At 39.2% G+C, this 20,032-nt stretch overlaps 1 protein-coding gene across 14 annotated transcripts in view; it reads left to right on the top strand.

Moving 5' to 3' along the window:
* The window catches only part of WDFY3 (WD repeat and FYVE domain containing 3), a 149,051-nt gene that overhangs the window by 80,034 nt on the left and 48,985 nt on the right, over nucleotides 1-20,032 (top strand). For 12 of the 14 annotated variants that reach the window (XM_064416660.1, XM_064416659.1, XM_064416658.1 and 9 more), the window contains 9 exons: nucleotides 304-497; nucleotides 2,667-3,124; nucleotides 5,062-5,145; nucleotides 10,387-10,564; nucleotides 12,518-12,732; nucleotides 13,903-14,015; nucleotides 15,332-15,563; nucleotides 17,113-17,213; nucleotides 17,986-18,204. In XM_064416660.1, coding sequence (XP_064272730.1) covers nucleotides 304-497; nucleotides 2,667-3,124; nucleotides 5,062-5,145; nucleotides 10,387-10,564; nucleotides 12,518-12,732; nucleotides 13,903-14,015; nucleotides 15,332-15,563; nucleotides 17,113-17,213; nucleotides 17,986-18,204 — 1,794 coding nt within the window. The remainder of the gene's footprint in view (nucleotides 1-303; nucleotides 498-2,666; nucleotides 3,125-5,061; nucleotides 5,146-10,386; nucleotides 10,565-12,517; nucleotides 12,733-13,902; nucleotides 14,016-15,331; nucleotides 15,564-17,112; nucleotides 17,214-17,985; nucleotides 18,205-20,032) is intronic. The other 2 variants (XM_064416654.1, XM_064416657.1) reach the window with 1 other exon arrangement.

Genomic DNA, 20,032 nt, shown 5'->3' on the forward strand with positions numbered 1-20,032 from the left:
TCCTGAGATGCTTTGACCTGTAGCATGTAAAGAGTAACAGAATTATTGAAGAAATTCTTAGAGCTGACCTCCATCCTTGTACACAATGCCTTTAGTGAAAATTTTTGTCAGAAGACATTAAAGTTCTATTTTTATTTGTGTTAGGGAAGGAAAAATAGTAGTAAATCATTACATATCCATAGAGCTAAAATTCTGTAGAAATGAAAATTAACACCTTTGGTGTTGTTTTGTTGTCATTATTTGCCACTGGTTATATTTTGCTTACTCTTAAAGTGCTTCCCCTGCCACCCTCTTCCCGAGCAGGCATTTTCAGGGAGTTTGGTGGTGCCAGGTGCGTGCACAACATCGTGAAGTACCCGCAGTGCCGCCAGCACGCCCTGATGATCATCCAGCAGCTGGTGCTGTCACCCAGCGGAGAGGACGACATGGGCACCCTGCTGGGGCTGATGCACTCGGCCCCACCTACGGAACTGCAGCTCAAAACCGACATCCTCAGGGTAGGTGCAGGGTTCTTCTTCAGCACTCTTGTTCCTAAGGTGTGGTTTCCAAGAGAGAAAACACTGAGATGGGCATTGGGTTGAGCTGGATTGGTTGGGTGGTGTTTAGGTAGTAGATTGTCTCTGGAGTTGAAATTCTTATATTTGATCCATGGTTTGTTGTTTTTTTGTTTTTTTTTTCTTCCTGCCATCTATCCATGGTAGGCTTCAGAACTGGAGATGTAGGCTAGTGAATATGTTTTTAGCATTGTCACGTTTGTGGATAGAAAATGATTTTCCCTGGTGAGGTCTTATTCATTTAAAAAAAATGGGAATACGTATGGGAAAAAAAGCAAGCAAGTAAAGTACATTTATTTTCAGCTCTGGCATCTTATTTTACCGATTTTTATCTAGGAATGCTGAAATAATTAATATAAATGCAAATTGTAATGATCACAGTAGAAGATAAAGCTGAAGAACTTGCTTGCTTAAGCAAAATAGTGGAATAGTGAGAAAGTAAGGCTGGGAATGGAGGAAGAAGCAAGAAAACTTTTGTCTGTTTCCTATTGTATTAGGTGTTTCATTTGCCAATCTAGACACACAATTTTTCTTCAGAGTAGCTAATGTTATTTTTTTAAATTGACAAAATACTGATTTATTTTAGGGTAGAAAATCTGAGGCAAATAGCAGAAAGTAAATGAGTCTTAATGAAGACAACTCAGACATCTAGCTTCATTTCTGTTCAAAGGAGCTGTATTTCTCTGGCAGATGAACACCTTCATATAATTCCAAAAGACAGAAAGGAAAGCTAGTAATAAAACTATTCATTTACTGTGTAATGTCTGTGACAGTCTTCAGCAATTTTTGACCATGTGTTTTTCACCATACTTATGGGGAAAGAAAAGATACTGGAGTTCCTCAGAGGATTTAACAGAAAATCAGGATTTCTGTCTTTCCCGTGACCTGTTGTACTTGTCCTCTATTGGTGCTGTTCTCAGAAGTTTTGGTTATGGAACTGACAGCCCAGAACAGTGCAGTGATGTGTCTCTTACTGTTTGTTCAAGTTTGTCAAGAAAGGAGATAGTGCCTTCAGAGGAATGACAGTCTTCTGTTTCACTACCCATCTTCTGAGTGCTTAAAAAAGCAATTTGATTCTGAAGAAGCAGACTTTTGGTCATGGGAAATTCCCCCTGGCCTATTTTTCTGTATCAGTAACATTTTTCTGTTGTTTATGATGCTTTCTGTAGGGAGACTTTTTCTTCTATATTCACACGTGGGTCAAACTTCCCATGACAGGTATCCTTTTTGTTTGTTTTTGGCTGTGTCACAGGGCTTCTCCACCCCCTGATTTCACAGATAATGGGTATTATTCTCTAGTACCTAAGTTCATGTATTTTTCACTGTTTATACCATGGCTTTGCATTTATTTGTTCAGCAAGTAAGGTATTATCCACTTTTCTTTCTCTCTATGGCTTACTTTTGAGAAGAAACTCTTAAAATATAGTCTCAGTCTCAAATCAGAGATTTATAGAGGAAAGCTAAAAATAAGTGGGCATATTTGGCTAATTTTTACTGCCTGAATTTGCTATCTGAGTTGTTACATTTGAGTGCTGTTGTGGCTTCATAGCTGCCAGGTGCTTCTGCATTGTTGATTTCTAGGAGTCTGTTAGGATGCTCCAAGGTTTAGATTTCTCATTGCTGCAAGAAGTCATTTGCCTGCTTTGTTTGAAATTGTTTGTGAAGTGTGATGACAGAGAAGATTCTTCACCTAACAGAGATATTCTCCACCTTGTCACTAAGAGAATTACTTGGCAGTTTTGGGTTCCATTCTGGGCTTGGTCAGGTCTTTTCTGTTGGAAGGTAATTTCTTATTTCTAAATAAGGGGCAATGTTCTACTTTCCCCCCTAATATTTTTCTTTATTTTGTAAACTTTTGAGCATGAGAATTTTTATAGTAAAAGTTGATCTTTTGAAAAGTTGATCTGCTGAAAAGTTGTTGAACTTTTACTACAACTTTTACTACATTTTTCACTTCAGGGATTACCAAGTTCTGACAAATGACACAAGGATTTTGCTAACACAACAATGCTTCGTGAACAAAAATGTTCCAAGCTTTTTCCAGGCTGTTTGTAATGCTACTGCTTGTTGTTGCTGTTGTTTCCCTGTTTTGATTGCTTGTTTTGTCCACAGGCTCTACTCTTGGTTTTGAGAGAGAGTCACCGCACAAGAACTGTTTTTAGGAAGGTTGGTGGATTTGTGTACGTCACATCTTTACTTGTTGCCATGGAAAGATCTTTGTGCTCACCACCTAAGAATGGCTGGGAAAAAGTAAACCAGAACCAAGTGTTTGAACTGCTTCACACTGTGTTCTGCACATTGACTGCAGCAATGCGCTACGAGCCAGCCAACTCTCACTTCTTCAAGACAGAGATCCAGTATGAAAAACTGGCAGATGCTGTTCGATTACTTGGCTGCTTCTCAGACTTGAGGAAAATAAGTCCCTTGAATGTCTTCCCTTCAAATACACAACTGTTTCAAAGGCTTTTGGATGATGACCTAATATCCCTGGATTCTGTGTCACCTACTCTAAGACACTGCAGCAAACTTTTTATTTACCTCTACAAGGTAGCAACAGATTCTTTTGACAGGTATGACCTTTGATTTTTGGGGTTTTTTTTCCTTCCTTTTCTTTCATCTTCTCTGCCTGTCCCACGCCAGTATTCACCAAAAGAGTTCTCTTCAGATACCTTCATTGCTTTGGTATTTCCATGTTAATCTACTTTTTTCTTACTTCACTCCACTGAGAGGAGGATAAGGTGTCATCATCTGACCAAATAATGACTTTGCTTGCTGGTGTTCTCCAGGGTGCCCAGCATTCTCTCTGATTATTGTGGCAGCAGTTAATATAGAGGTATCAGTTCATGGTTATATTTGATGTGTTGAAGCAACCTGTTGGTTGATAGGCTGATAGGTTGCATTATCATCATTAGAAATACTATATTTTTATGCTTTTTTTAAGTAAATGAAAATTTGGTTGTTGAATGTCATACCTTAACTTCGTGTTTCATTTGATACGGAGTTTTAAAGTAAATGATTAAATAATACCATTATTAATTTAGAAATATAGAATCATTTAGGTTGGAAAATACTCTTAAGATCAGATCTAACTATAAATTTGGCACTACCAAATCAGCCACTAAATCGTGTCCTTCAGTGCCACATCTACACATCTTTTAAAGACCCCTAGGGATGATGATTCAACTCCATCTGAGGGCAGCCTGTTCTAATGCTTGATAACCCTTTTGGTGAATTTTTTTTTTCCAAATAGCAAATCTAAACTTCCCCTGGTTCAACTTGAGGCCATTTCCTCTTGCCTTTTGGCTAGTTATTTCGAAGAAGAGATGGACACTACTGCTATGATGATCTCTCAAGTAGTATTAGAGACTGATAACGCCTTCCCTGTGCTTCTTTTTCTCCTTGCTAGCACATCTTGTTTTATGTGGATTTGCTTGTTCTTTAAAATTCTAGATAGTCTGTAACTTACTGGTTTTTTTTAAATCTAACTGGGAGACACTCCCAGAGTGAAACAACTTGAATTAAAATTATAATGAGACTCAAAATGAACAGAAATGTGTTTTAAAGGTTGAAAATTACAACAAAACTTTGTGAAATATGTATTGAAGATTGGCGTGTCTTAAAGTAGTTTTTGCCACAATTTAAGGTACAAAACATGAAACACAGACCTAAGCTTTGTATCTGGGACCTTTAAGCTATTTATAACCCAGCCTTTGAATGTATGTGACCCTGTTCTAATAAGATGGGCCATCTTTCCCCCAAAATGGGAGATCTTAATGCTTTTCTCTTCTTCAAAGAAAATTTTAACAACTAACAAACCAACAAAAAAACCCACCCTAAGACACACTCGCACTCTGACACACTCACCAAAAAGCCAACTTCAGAAATCAGTTTATTTGGTCTCATTTTGAAGCATTATTAAAGCATTCAGGTAGCAGGAGGACAATTTGTATTAAGAGTGTGTTGCTCGTACTGTAGAAGTTGACACTGGCTAATAGTGAATGAGGAAACAATGGGGTAAGTAAATCACATGGTGATGTTGCATAAGCTACCTCACTAAGGTTTTTTTTGTTTGTTAGTTTGGTTTTTTTTTTGGCTGTTATTTTCAGTGATTTTTTCTTCTTTACATTTTCTGTTCATCATTCATTATTGAATTTACATTGACTTTATTTCTTACTCCTGTTGGTTATATCTAATTTACTGAAGCTTTACTTTCTCCTCTGAATTTCTTCTGTTGAACATTGCAAGATGTTCTGCTTTGCTGGTATCAGTAGCTCTCAGCAGAGCAATGAACAAGCAGTGCAGAGTCACACCACAAGACCTGTGCACACTTTGCATGTCTGTGTGTTCACCTGAGGCTGTCGTTCAATTTGTCCTTTGTCATCCATGTTGTTTCTAAAGGGTGGATCCAAGTAACAATTTTATTGGTGCTTTTGTAAAACTAACTGGCTTATGGCCTCTGGTTTCTTCTCTAACCTCTCTGTCCTACCCCTGTCTGTTTTGTCTGTAGTCGTGCAGAACAGATCCCTCCTTGCCTGACAAATGAGACTTCTCTCCCCTCTCCTTGGGGTACGCCAGCTTTGTCCAGGAAAAGGTACCGACCCTTCAAAGAGAAGTTGATCTCCTTTCCAATTTTTCTCTCTTGCTGTTGTGTTTCTTAGTTTTGGGGGGAGGGATATTTCTCTTAAATTGGTATTCTGAGGAGTGCATTTCCACTTGTGTGTTTACTAGATTAAAAAAATGTAAAGGCATGTTTCATGTTGAATCCTAGGCAGTGATGAGATTAGAGATGTCTCCAGATTCCCATAGCACTTAAAGTTAGGCTTGTGTTTCAAAACCAAATAAAGCCTAGTATAAGAAATTATCTAAGGGAGGTATAGTATATATGACGTTCTCAGGAGCAGTTCAAAGGCATTCAGACTGTGCTAGTAGATCAATAAATACAGCAGGATTTCTTTTTTCCTGACTAATTTTTCAAGAAAGCTTACTTTTGGTGGAAGGTGAATGGCTTGTAAAGGTGTTCATTTGTTAGTAAATGCAGAGAATAAAAAGTAAAGAATGAACCTGTCTTGACTACCATATAATGTAGAGACATGCTGAATTAAAATGTGTGGAAAGAAAGCACAAATGACCCAATTCAGAAATCCAGGCACCTGCTTTCACTCCCAAGCTACAGTCTTTTCTTATGCATCTTAATGTGTCTGGTAGACTTGAACATTTTTTTAAAAATAAAGGTTACTGTCTGACCAGTGTTACTTAGAGGTTTGTGGAAATGCAAACCCATTTTTTCCTGGAGTCCCCAGGGAAGGGAGCAGCCCTTCACTATCTACAGATGCAATTTAGGCAGAGATTTGCTTTTGAAAGCTAAAAAGGCATTTGAAAGACACAGGGTTATCTGACATGCAGGTGCCATGTGTAGAAAATAGGATCATTATTGAGTGGTATACTGCTTAATATAGGCATTCAAGCTTCATGGTTGGAATGTAAAATATTCTGCAAAGGAAAACAACCAAAGATGCTTTTGAAAACTGATTTGAAAGGAATGTTTATTCTAAAGAAGTTTAGTAGAGAGAACATTGTTTCTTTACTGAGTCGTTACCCAAGTCATACCTGGGGATTCTACAGGGAGCAGCTTGCACAAAGGCGCCTTCCTGGTAACCCAGAACCTCTTAGATTGTCATGTCCTTTCTTTTCTAACACTGAGGCATTTAAGAACAAACATTACAGTTTACAGAGAAAAACCTTAGCTGGCAAAGTCTTTTCCTTGTCATTTACTCTAAAGAAACATGTAAGAAAACCGTGTCCTGTGGAGGCTCTTCACAGCTTCAGCCCTGCATTAACCTCTAGTGCAGCAGCTTGCCCATCCCTTTGCTACGTTTTGCTCTTCTCCCAGGTGTAGGTGGCAGGGCTGCTCAGGTTCACTGAATTACTCCAACACACAGATATATATGCAAAGGCTTGCAGCAGAACACAAGCAGTGCCTGCCAAACAGGAGCTGATTCCAGGGTGTGATGAACAAGACTGCCAGATGGGTGGCTGACGCAGCCTGGAAATTAAAATATAAATATAGCTATATAAGAATAGATATGTTAGGCTTCCCTTGGGGTTTTTTTTTGTGGTACTGAAAATGCAAGCAGTTGCTTGAAAACCTGAGGTAAAGATTGGGTAGTTTGAAAAGTCATTATCCCTGTGGGGTGCTTTCAGCAATTCAGGTAAGCTCCAGTGCAGTAATGTAGGTACTTGCTGGGGTTAAGTGCTTTTGAAATGGATTTTCACAAACAAAAAAAGCCTTTGGGTTGTAACAAATTGTGTAAGACTCAAAGTAAAAGTGGACAGAAAGAATGATCATGCTTGCTTGGGTGACTTTCAGATCCTTTCTGAAAAGCATGTTTTAAGTAAAAAAATAGAACTAGGCTTTCCAAAAAGTATGTTTGAACAGCTGTCTGCTTTCTCACAGCATCATGTTTGTCATTCCTAGTGAATTCAGTGCCAGTGGCTGTGATCTTTCTGCTTTCAAAAATAAGCAGCTTGGGGTTTGCAGTCCAATATTATCTTTTTCTCCTCCTAAATGTCAGATACGGTCAAATTTTGTCAAAGTTGACTCTTCCCAGAGAAGTGTTTGCTCTTCTCTTATTGTTTTCTGTCTCCTTTGCTTTGCATCCCTGGGATCTCCCTTGTTGTGGCCTGATTTTCTGCCTTTTACCTTGTAAGACAGATGCCTGAGGGAGAGCCCTCTGTTGTTTGGCTAAAAGAGCAAGCAGACACTGTGCACAGAGATAATTCTTATAAACAAAAATAGCACAGTTCTGGTTTCTCACACAGTCTAGAATAGTTTTAGATGCACCAATATGCTAATATTCTCTCTCAGACATGTCTCAAAGCTGTATTTCCCTGTGGAGTGCTGCCCTCCAAGTGTTCTCTTTATGGAAGCAGAGTAGGTGGGACTCCTGCAGCACGTGTTGGGATGGCAGTGCATGGCTGTCCTCCCTGTTACCTGGAATGCATTGTTCTTCCACACCTGTGTCATTTGAATCAAGAACTACAGCTTTTTCAACTCTTTGATTGTTGTAAATTTTAGCAGAAATAAGCATTTTTTTAAAGGTATTTTGGTCCTAACAGGATAAAGTAGAGAATAGAATGTAGCTTTGACTTTTTAGCCATTATTTTTAAAAAGTTTGCATAATGATCACTCTTGGGGCACGATATGCAGAGGGTTTATCTACAGTAAATCTTATTTATTTCTTTCCAAATCAAAATGCTGTTGTCATTTTCATCAATACTTGGAGCTAATTATATAAAGTTATATTAATTAATTCATTTCTCTTCAATTATATATTTTATCAAATTAGACAGATTAGACATTCAGATGCATGTCATCTTGTGCACACTGTAATTTTCCATTATCTGCTTCTTCTTTCTTCTTCCTTAAAGGAGGCATATAAGAATGGAAGTATGGCTAAATTAATTTATTGCAAGTTCTACCCTGACCCATAGAACAATAACATTTAATTAATATTTTGGAAGAATTTTGTAAGGTCTGTTTTCTTTTTTCTGTGTAGAGATATCTTTACAAACTGGTTTTTTTTCCCCTGTTGAATTGATACAAGTTCTCCTTATATGGAAAAACTAAAAATAGAAGGTATTTTAAAATTACGTGAAAAACTTCCAATAATATATGGCTTTAAAATATAATTTTTCCTTAGACTGCTAACAGGAAGCCTAGTCTGGACTGTATTGCCTTTTCAGTTATGTGGAATGCTGCAGTCCAGGTGGTTTGAGATCAGGATCATATTTGTGTTTGTGACTCACAGTGAGCAATGTTTTTGTTATGCTGTCTGTGTACTGCCATGTTTTAACCTCATAATTTACCTAACAAGGTGAATGTGATAGTGCAGATCAGTGTGCTTAAAATTTGTACTTCAGAGTGGACAGAATGTCTTAAGGAATGGAATTTCACTAGGCTTATGAGAATTCTGAAATATAAGTGGGTATTCAGGTTTTTTAACTGCAACCTGTAAAACTTGCATTGAGATGCTCAAGGTGACATTGGAAAGAGGCTGCAGTTTTCTCCTTCAGAAGAGCAGTGCTTTTAGGATGCATGGGAAATAATTGCCTGTGTTCCAGTTTCTGCAGTAAGTCAGGGCTGAGGCTTGAGATTAAATCTTTGTGATAGTATTACCAGTTGTTATACTGTTCTTACTTCATTTCAAAAGCCACAATGAAGCCTTTCTTACCTGCTAGATGTTTCCATAAGTGGTGGGGCTGACAGAGAAGTTTAGAAAATTAATGGCTTAGGGGTTTGTAAAAAATACTAGAAAAAAATCATTTAGGGAGATCTTTTTCTTAGCAGTTGGTTTCAGTGGAATTTTTTTTCTGTTTCCTGTAAGCATTAGCTAAATGAGTAAAGCATCGGTAATCTAATTTTTCTTAAAAACTCTCTTTTGAACAGTACTCTGGGGTTGTTCAGGTGCCAAGTTTTTGCTGATCTGCCATAAAGCTTTTCAGTGGGAACCTTTTTATTGGAACATTATTTATTGAACCAGTTTTCCAGCCAGCTCAAGAAGATTGTGCTGTGCTTCCTGTTGTCCTGTCTTAAGCTGAATAATTCAATGTCTCAGCCTTCACCCATGGATGTGTTTCTTGCTGGGGGATTGGGCTTGGTGGCTGTGTTCAGGGCAGAACTTTGCAGCCTTCCTCATCTCCCATCTATGTCCTTTTTTTCCCAGGAGAAATATTGCCTTGTTGGAAGTGACTAAAGGGGGAGGAACAGCCAGTCTCAAAGTCTAACTTGTGTTAGGGTCAGGGTTTGAGTAAATTTCTGTCACTGAGAACAGAAGAGAGGAAATACTTCTTTCAGCTGATTTGATAAGAAGAAAACCTTCTTGTTTTGCTGTATTCAGTTGTAAAACAAAGGACAATATATGATCATCAAAAAAAATTCTCACACAGAGTTTATTCTATTTCTTCTTACAAATAAACATGGTAAATACTGCGGGCTGTAGGTGATATGGGTTGGGGTTTTTCTGGGTTTGTGGGTTTTACTTGTGGGGGTTTCTTGTGTGTTTTGGTTTTCTTTTTTTTTTGTGGTGAGCATGAGTCTTTTGCTTTTGCTTCTAAAGCACCATCTTGAAACATATGTTCAGTGAGCTGCTCATGTTGCTCATGTTGAAACCCTTGCTGAAAGAAGAGTGACATCAAGCTGATATTCCAAGAGTTTCAATGAAGAACATGTCTGCATTTCTCAGGACCAGTGGTTGCTTCTAAGTCAGTGTGTCAAATCATCTTTTCCCTGGGTCAGACTAAAGCATCTTCATGTAAAACCAAATGGCCATAGCAGTCATGGAAGGACTGAGAACATACAGATTGCTGGCATGAGTAACCACAGAGACCACCCTTCTATTCCCCTAGGCTGTTTAGAGATTGCTGAGAGTTTTGTGATAGATAATACATTTCATAACCAGTTGGTAATGAAAAGCAAACGGGGAGATACACATCCAGAGAACAGCAGTGGTAGGTTGCTCACTGCAGTTGTTGTGTGTCACCACTGCAACTAGAATAAAAAGAGGGAGGCAATAAAAACAATCTATTAAGTTCTTGAAACCTTGTAGCACCTAGGAAAGACACTTCCAAATTCAAGAATGAAACCTCTCCAGGCTGTCTTTAGGGAAACATGCCCAGCAGGTTTGAGAAGAGGAACACTTGTTCTGTGTAACTGAGGGAAGAGAAAGGAAAAGGGAATAACATCTATAGGCCAGTACAATTTTACAGCCGTTTGAAAAATGCAGAGCTCATAATAGCTGGGTGTTGTAACCACGGGATGTTTTCTGTCCTGCAGGCATGCATATCATTCTGTTTCAACACCTCCTGTTTGCCCTCAGAAAAACATAGCTGATGTGAAACTCCAAACAGGACCCACGTCCATACAAAGCTCTGATGCAGTCATTATTCACCCTGGTGCTATGCTTGCAATGCTGGATCTTCTGGCCTCTGTTGGATCAGCTACACACCCAGAGGTAAGTGAAAAAATGTGTGGTCTGAAGCTTTGGGAGTTGCTGGGGAAAAGGATGGCTGTGGGAAATAGGAAAGCTGGTGATGTCCTCTCATTTTGTGCTGAAAAACTAACATATTTCACAGGTTGAATTGTATAAGTGGTGGCATAGAGGTCTGAGAAGAATTGCTTTATTTCTTAGGCTTTCTTTTGTTTATCTCTTTCAAACTCTTGTTAGTAATGTAAGGTTAAAGAAAGGTGTGAAGTGACCATCAGATAAGTTTCCAAGCACTGTGATTAATTCATGTTTTCCCTGGTGTATTAGGGATTAATGTATACTGTGAGGACACAGGACTGAACATCATATCTTGGGCTATGCACACTGTTTGAAGTAGCTGGAGTATGTTCTAGTTCTAAAGTTCTTCTAGTTGTTCTAGTTAAAGTTTAAAGTTCTAAATATGTTCTAGTTCTAAAGTTGTACTGACTGCTTTGTACAATTCCCAACCCAAAATGTCTTCTGGTACTTTGTATATGAAGGATTTGTTGGACATTTTTGGAAGTTGCTTATGTATTGTTTGAGATGTCTTCCCTGAAGAATACTTTTCATTTAAAAAAATAGAGTTCTGAAAGCTTGCAGGAATTACTGGATTCCTCTTTCTTGGTCTCTACTGGTCATGAATGCTGTAACTTCCTGCCTTCACGACATAATTTGACAGTTATGTTGCATGTCTTTAGTTTTGTAGAGGTTATGGCAGTGGTGGGGAGCAGAATGAAGCCTGTATAATCCAAGGAGAAGTAGTTAGCAACCTGATACACAGCTTAAGCACTCACAAATCTATGGGGCTGATGGGATCTGCCCAAGGGTGCTGAGGAAGCTGGTGGAAGTGCTCACTGAGCCACTTTCCATCATTTACCAGCAGTCCTGGCTAATCAGGAGAATTACAGCTCTCTGTAAAACAGCAGTTCAGTCAATGTGATGCCCATCTACAAGACTGGCCAGGAAGATCAGGGGAACCACAGGCTCCTCAGTCTGACCCCAGTGCTGGGGAAGGCTGTGGAGCAGATCATTACACATCCCATGCTGCAGCACGTACAGAACAGTTGTGAAATCAAGGCTCAGCCAGCATGGCTTTATGAAAGGCAGGTCCTGCTCTCCTGTGACAAGATGACCCTCTTGGTTGATGAGGGAAAGGCTGTGGATGTTGTTTACCTGGACATTAGTAAAGCTTCTGACACTGTTCCCCACTGCATTCTCCTGGAGAAACTGGCTGCTCATGGCTTGAGTGGGTGGACTCTTTGCTGAGGTGGGAGTGTTTTAGCCTGGAGAAAAGGAAGCTCAAGGAGGTTGTAGCGAGGGGAGGGGCGGTCTCAACAAGTCAAACAAGTGATAGGCTGAGAGGAAATGGCATCAAGTTGTGCCAGGAGAAGTTTAGGTTGGATATTAGGAAAAACTTCTTCACCAAAAGGGTTGTTAAGCGCTTGAATGGGCTGCCTAGGGCACTGTTTGAGTCACCAGACATGGAAGTCTTTAGAAGACATGTAGATGTGGCACTTGGGAACATGGTTTAGTGGTGGGCTAGGCCATGCTGGGTTAAGAGTTCAAGCCAGTGTTCTTATGTTTCTAAGTTAAATTACTAGGAATAGCTTAATAGTCACAAAAATAAGAGTTTCTAGTTCTCTCTGAGCTGCCTCTCTTTGCTGGTGAAAAGTAGAGGTTAGTTTGACCATTCTTACCTGAATTATTTTTCTTGACCACAGTTCTGGTCCTTTGTCTAACTAATTACTCTTTTTCGTACAGAGTGTTTCTTCACACAGGCATGTGAAAACACACAAGTGCATGCATGTATATTTAAGTATAGTTAGTTTTCTGTATTTATTGCTAATGGTAGTTTCTTTTCTATTATTATGTGTAAAGCCTTTCTTCCGTTTTCCTTGTCAGTTTACACTTTCTCAAGCCCTGTGCTGTTCTCTTTTTCAGCATGCACTGGATCTCCAGCTGGCAGTGGCCAACATCCTGCAATCTCTGGTGCATACAGAGAGAAACCAGCAAGTCATGTGTGAAGCTGGGCTCCACGCACGACTTCTGCAAAGATGCAGCGCTGCTCTGGCAGATGAGGACCACTCCTTGCATCCACCACTCCAAAGGATGTTTGAAAGGCTGGCCTCCCAGGCTCTGCAGCCCATGGTGTTGAGGTCAGAAGGATTGCCCTGAAGTTCAGTTGGACTGAGGCCTGCAGCCTGCCCTGTCCCTGGCTCACTGTAAATGGCTGGCAGTGGTAGAGAGCCTTAGTGACCTGATGGGGGAGTGATAGCACAATATCCTATTTTTTCTCATCAAATAGGTTGTGTCTTGACATAGACTTTTTACTGGGGCCCATAGTGACAGGACCAGTGCCACAGGTTTTAAACTGCAAAAGGCTGGATTTAAATTAGACATGAGGAGGACATTTTTTATGGTGAAAGAGATGAGACACTGAAAGAGGTTGTCCAGAAAAGTTGTGGATGTCCCATCACTGGAGACGTTCAAGGTCAGGTCAGACAGGGCTTTGAACAATCTAGTGTAAGAGAAAGCAGTACCAGCCCACAGCAGAGGGCGTAGACCAAGTGACCTTTAAAAGTCCTTTCCAACCCAAACTGTCCTGGGGTTCTGTGATCTCAGCTGTAAGAGGGAATTTAATTGTATTATCTCCTATGGATCACTGGCTGGCTGACCTGTAGCCAGGACAGCTGCTCGGTTCCCTTTAGTGACATGTCGCTGTGTCAGAAGGGATTCTGTAAGGAGCCCTCTAGCTCATAGTCACATTACAGGGACTTCAGCTTCCCTAAGCATAGACTCTGATAGCCTGGGTAGCTCTAGTGAGATAGTATAGTTATCTAGAGATACAGATGTTGATAGCTGTGAAATGATTCCCCCAACCAAACAGGACACACTGGTAAAACAAAGCTGAGGTTGCTTACTTCAGCCTATGATCTGCCTCTCCAGAAGAGTTCAACTTGCTGGACATACATCGTCCAATGTCCCGATGTTCTCCTGCAGAATGCAGCAGCCTCCTGCCAAGTTTTCAAATGAAGAGAAGGGAATTACCGAAATTGCTTTATTTTATGATAAATTACTTTATCAAAATGGCTTGATTATTTAAAATAGTGTAAACTTTTGAGAGCATGCATTCCAAAATTAACTTGTTTTGAATGGATCGCATATGTTATGGATCATAATTATGCATTGAATTATTTTCTTAGTTAAAAATTAAATTTATTGCAAGCAATTATTGTCTTTTTTTTTTAAGTGCTATTAGACTTGGTGCCACTGTAGGCAAATAAATGGAGAAAATGACTTCCAAATTTTTCTATTCTCTTTCTTAGGGAATTCTTACGCTTGGGAAATCCTTTGAATTGCGGAGCCTGGGACAAAAAGTTGTTGAAACAGTACCGAGTGCACAAACCCAGCTCACTGAGTTTTGAACCAGAAATGAGAAGTAGGTGCTGAATTGCTAAAAATGTGTGTAAATAATGTTTTACTCCTGTCCCCCAGTTGCAGACCTATTTAAAATTTTTAGATAGGCACTCACAAAACCCAACTTTACCCCCGCTTTGTATGAATGTGAAATCATCAGAACCATTGGACTGGAAAAGTTCCAAAACCAGAGGGAGTGTAGTACTTATATTGAATGTATATCCAGCAAAGATTATTATAGGATTTTATTTTAGGAAGTAACTGTTAAATATGGTAGTATTTTGTTTTTAAGTCTTGAGTAGGTCCTACATTTTTAATTATTTAGCAATATTTTTTTCTCAGCTACTTTCATGTGCACTCAGCAAATCATTGTATCTGTGTAGTATCTCCCATGGGTTCAGTAAGGTGTCAGATAAAATAACTGTTCAGTCTCCTATTATTATCCATGAGTTGTAGAGCTTGGGAATGGCTATTCATGTAGTATAGGAGAGTCTCAGTAAATTATAATACAAAGAAATTGTTGAAAAGCTTCCAAAGCACAAGATATTTATTTCTGTGTGTCAGCTTGCTCATTGTATGTCTGGCTGTAACATATCCTTAAAAATACGTTAGCTGAAATTTTTGAAATATTTAAAAGAAACTAGAAAGTATCTTAGATGATACTGATTAGGCATTAAATTATGAAATAAATAAGCAAAATAAATTAACTGAATTCATGTTATATTATCAAGTTCAGTAAATTTCAAAAGAAGGGAGAAGAAGACATTCAATTTATCTCTTGGCCAGTGCTCTATTTATTTTCATATATATATTTGCATAAGAGTATTATCACTCCGAAAATAAACAAGGAAAATTATGAAATGTGAGAAAGTTTTTAGCCTAGGAAAGAGAATGCAAAGCTACCTTCTGAATACCACAAGTTATGTTAAATTACCTAAGCTAAGTCTACTTTCTGCTTTCTAAGAGCTCTGAGACTGTATCTGAAGAACACAAAGCAGAATTTTCCCTGCTTGTTAAATCAGGTTGCAGGAATGCATCCAAAGAGGAGCCTCTGCAAAAAGAACACCGTGCTGACATGAGGCAATGGGGGGGCCTCTTGGCTTTACCACAGACTTTCCTTGGTGTGTTGTGCAAGATGCTCATCTTTCTGCCTTTGAGCATTTTTATAATCAAAGCAATGCTGCCCAGCTCATTATCTGATGAGAGGCTAAACTAGCTGACAACGTGTGACAATTCAGCTATTCCACCAGACTTGAAAGGTCCAAATAAACAGCCTGAAAATGCCTCCCTTTTGCAATCCTACATTGCAATGCTCTTGTTTCTTGGCTTCTCCTGTAGATAGCATGGTCACCTCCATGGAAGGTCTGGGTCCTGACAGCGTCTTCGGTGCGCACGAGGACAGCCACTATCGGATCAGCAGGAGCCTGCTCAAGCCAGCAGAAGGGAGCACAGTGCCCCTGACCAGAGTCAAGTGTTTGGTCTCCATGACAACCCCACATGATATCAGGCTTCACGGCTCATCGGTGACGCCGGCGTTCATCGAGTTTGACACATCTCTGGAAGGGTTTGGGTAAGGTCCTGCCGTGCTCTCGAGTCGCGTGGGGCAGTGCAGTGCTTGCTTACTTCCTGTTTTCCTAAAGGAATGCTTGTAAAATTTAATAGACTGTTTGCAAGTAAGGAACAAATGAACTCTTTAAAGAGGAGAAAGCAATGCTTTGAATCACATATATTTCCACTTTCTCACTCATTAATACCTTGATAAAAACTGCTTGCTTGCCATGTGTGAAAGTGAAAAAAAGAAGTTTGTATCATTGGTGGGACTCTCAGTTCTGGGTTTCACATCCCTTTTAAAACAAAGTGGTGCCAACATACCCTTGAAGAGTTGCTGAGATTTCTGTATGACATTTGGATGGCACGGGTATTCTGAGACCCACTTAAAATTGCTGAAAAACATGAAAATGTGAAAGTGTATCGGAAATACAAATGAAGCAGACAAGGCAACTATGATGAGTTCAAAGAACTGAAAGAAACCTAGTATTACTAACTGAAGGAATAGCCTGGATATCATGCTTAGCTATTTTATTTTTCTTTTAGCACCACTTAGTGTTTTTATCTCTCTAATTAAACACCTGCTGAGTGAGACACTTTTTGAGGATCATGTAATATGATTTAACTATTCAGAAGATGAATGCATGACACCATTCTCAACATCTGTTTAAGGAAAATGTTTGGTCTTTTTGGTTATAAAAATGGAATAGAAAAACTTGAGTACTTGGGAGCTCTGCTGCTGTCTGCATTATCTTTTCAGCTGTGCAAAGCAAGGATGCAGCTTCCATTTTCCATCTAACCTTAATATCCAGTACAGTCAGGAGCAGACTTATTTTTTTAGTAAACAAATGTTACTCTAAGATGTGTTCTACATCCTTCATAAGAGAGAAGAAAAAAAATTGTCTGGACCTAGGAACTTGAAATAGGCTGGCAAAATGAATTTTCAGTGTGTTTGCTTCAGGAAATTTGTGGGTACTGGTAACATGTCCAGAAGTAACACACATAATGCAACTGTGACTTCTTTTAATTTCAGCAAGCCAACTAAGAAGGCTTCTATAATAATTTTTTTTTTAATTTAAAAACTTTTCTCCTTATATTGATTTTCATTGTGTCCACAGCATCAGTGGCTCTTATAAGGACCAAACATAGCTAAGTTGGTGGAATATGATATTAGTGTGAGAGCATACTTTTTAAAGATAAGAACATCATTGTCTGCAGTTGTCAGATCCTTTGACTATTTAGCTGATCCAGTCTCTTTAGAAGGTTCAGAACTACTCAAAGGCTGCTGCAAGATGCAGGTGCCCACAAGGGAAGACCTTAGCTTATGGAGCCACATGGGCATGACTGTATACCTTCACACCAAAGACATACACTGCCAAAGTTCTTTGTGCTAGCGATAATTTAGACTCACAATGAGCAATCTTGAGAATTAATTCCTAGTTTTCATTACTACAGAAAGTCACAAAGCATGTGTGCTTGTTATATATTCCTAAGCCATGTTTTGTTTCTATTGAACTCCACTTACACTGACTTCATAAACTCCAGTGTGTTACTGGTCTTGTGTTTAACAGCTGCCTGTTCTTGCCAAGTCTGGCTCCCCACAATGCACCTACAAATAATGCTGTTACTACAGGACTTGTTGATGGTGCCGTTGTGAGCGGAATTGGAACTGGTGAGTACTCCAGTATGACTGGTAACAAACAGTGGTTTGTATCTGATGTTTAGGTCTCTTGGACTTCTTGGTTAGCCATGAACTGATAGTATGGTGTTGGACACTGTGCACCCACAATCAAGAACTTCTTGTGTCTTTTTTTTTGTGTGTTTCTGTTGCCTTCAAGAGAATGAAAAGCAATATAAAATGTAAAATGTGTGATTGCTTTAAAATGCAGTGCTTAAAGTAGAAGGCTAAATTGTAATCAACCAAGGTGTACGAGTAATAACCCAGATGCATTAAGAAAAAGTTGAGGTTGTAGTGTGTAGAGAATAGGAAATGCGGAATGAATTGTAATGCTGTACTTGTGACTTTGTTCTGCTGAATCCTTGACTGCATTTATTACAGGTGTAGTTGCGCACAGCAGCACAAAAGCCCCATCTAAATTGTTTGCAATCACTTTTACATGTTGTTGAGGATTATTCACCCTACAGGAACCTGGAATGCTTAATTAAAAGCTGTGGAATTAATTGAACATGGTCACTTAGTTAAACAAGTTGCTAAGTCTAAAAACTAAGGTGAAGGCTTACTGCAGTAAGATAGAACTAGTGGGAGCATCCTGGGATATTAAGTGGAGTCAGATGTATGTGGTAGAGAGATATTCCCATAACAGAGGCTTCTTCAGGATCTGAGAAAATACAGCCACTATTAGCTGAGCTGATATGAAAAAAGGAGCAGCATCAAGTAGGTATCTGAACTGCAGCTCTGTAATGGGCTTTCTTTTTATTTTTAGGTGAAAGGTTTTTCCCACCACCATCTGGTTTAAGCTACTCAACTTGGTTTTGTATTGAACATTTTAGTACACCTCCCAATAACCACCCAGTGAGACTCCTCACTGTAGTGCGGCGTGCGAACTCCTCGGAGCAGCATTACGTCTGCCTTGCCATTGTCCTCTCGGCAAAAGATCGCTCACTGATTGTTTCAACTAAAGAAGAATTGCTTCAGAATTATGGTAAGAGTTGTGCCATGTCATCAGCTAATGCTGACAGTGTTATAGGGATACAATGGCAAGTTTATTTTAAACTCATTATCCAGAAGAATTGTACATGCTAGAACTTCTGTTGCTACTTCACCAGTTCCTGATTTTTTGGCAATGGAAAAATGCAAAATATAAACATTAATTTATGGAGCTTTTGTAATTTCCAAAGAAGATTCAATGATTATATATAAAATAAATTTTTTTTTCCCAAAACCCCAGGTAATACGTATTCAGGGGAGAGATTACATAATTGATTTTGAAAGGTTTTGACTTTGATTTATCTTGTGTCATTCGTTTTAGACATCATCTCTTGAGGTCTTGAGGTGCAAATTCTAATGGTCTTTGCTTTGAAGAAGTTTGGAAATAGTAAACTAATAGGTTGAAGGCTTTTTCAGTCTGGATAGTGCCAGTACTGGAGGGATTTTTGAGGGCAAGCAGTCATTCACTTCATGTTTTAATGCTGTGGTCAGTTTTCAGAAACAGTTTGTATCTCCATTCAGTGTCTGTGACCAAAGGAGGGGTTACAGGAGGTGTAGTGAAAATCTAAGTGAAGCTGGTGATACCAATAAATTTGCTAGAGAGAGCTATCAGTGCACTCAGGGGCTTAAGGATGAGTCTCCTGTCTCCAGCCTGGTCCTCCATCAGAGCCTCCAAAAGTGGTTGGTTTTGAGAGGCTGTTACACACTGAGTCCATGGAGGAGCTGAGAGGAGCAGGGCAGCCTTCTGCATGCGTTTCAGGCTTAGCTCTTCACCAGACCAGCCCAAATGGTTTTCAAAAACCTGGTCCTGCTTCTGGTCTTTACTTTTTGAGTAAGCAGCACTGATAAAGATTATATAAAATTGTTATTTTAAAAGCCTCCCAGAAACAACTAAGAGGACTGTTACCATGAAAATAAGGAATAATCTGTAAGCAGACATTCACATCATTAACTGCAGCACTCTCTCTTAGTAGAAGTCAAGTTCAAAACCTGAAACTTGAGAGCTGAAAAGCCACAGTGTAAAGTAGGAGTTAAATGTCCTAAATTACAAAGATACTGACAGTGCTTTTTTCTAAGGACCAAATTCTTAGAGAATGAAGCAAATTTATCTCCACACTAATTGCTTTAGCCTGCACTGAAGCTATAGTTCATATGTTTTTAGTTTAGTGAGCACCAATCAAACTCCCTGAAAGAGATTGGATTTGAAAAGGCTTTTCAGGGAAGATCTGAAGGTTTCTGACTATAAAGACTGTTTTTCACTTCAACCAGGACACTTTGCTTCACTCAAGTGATACCCAAGTGTCTAAATCATAGTTGATGGTGTACTGTTGAGTGCTGAGCAGGTAGGGACCTGAAGAACTGAGACTGGAAGTGTTGTGCACAACACAGGGAATGGAAGTGCTGACAGTCTCTTGTAAGAATAAATGGGGTGATTTGAGGACCCTTATTGAGAGCAAGAATTGTGCTCAGAGATGTTAGGCTACGTAAAAGAACTTGAGATTATTTTTGTATCTAAATGTTAGTTCTAAATACTCTGCTTGTAACATTTTCCTTGTGCTGGTTCTAAAGAAATGAGTGTTCTCCCTGTGCAGGCAGTTGTTGTAGTAATAGGATTAATGGTTTCTTTTCCTTCAGTGTGAAAAAATGAAGAGAGATCTGAAAAGTTCATGGTTGATACGTTTCCTGGGTTTTGGGGAATATTTTTTATCTTTCTTTCTTTTTTTTTTTTTTTCCTATTGGGACAGCTTTTGAGTAAGGGTCATTTTTGTGATGCAGAAGTGGGAATCAAAAGTCTGGGAACATGGGTATCATCTTCTTCACAG

Source organism: Passer domesticus, chromosome 4, assembly GCF_036417665.1.
Source record: "Passer domesticus isolate bPasDom1 chromosome 4, bPasDom1.hap1, whole genome shotgun sequence".
NCBI lineage: Eukaryota > Metazoa > Chordata > Aves > Passeriformes > Passeridae > Passer > Passer domesticus.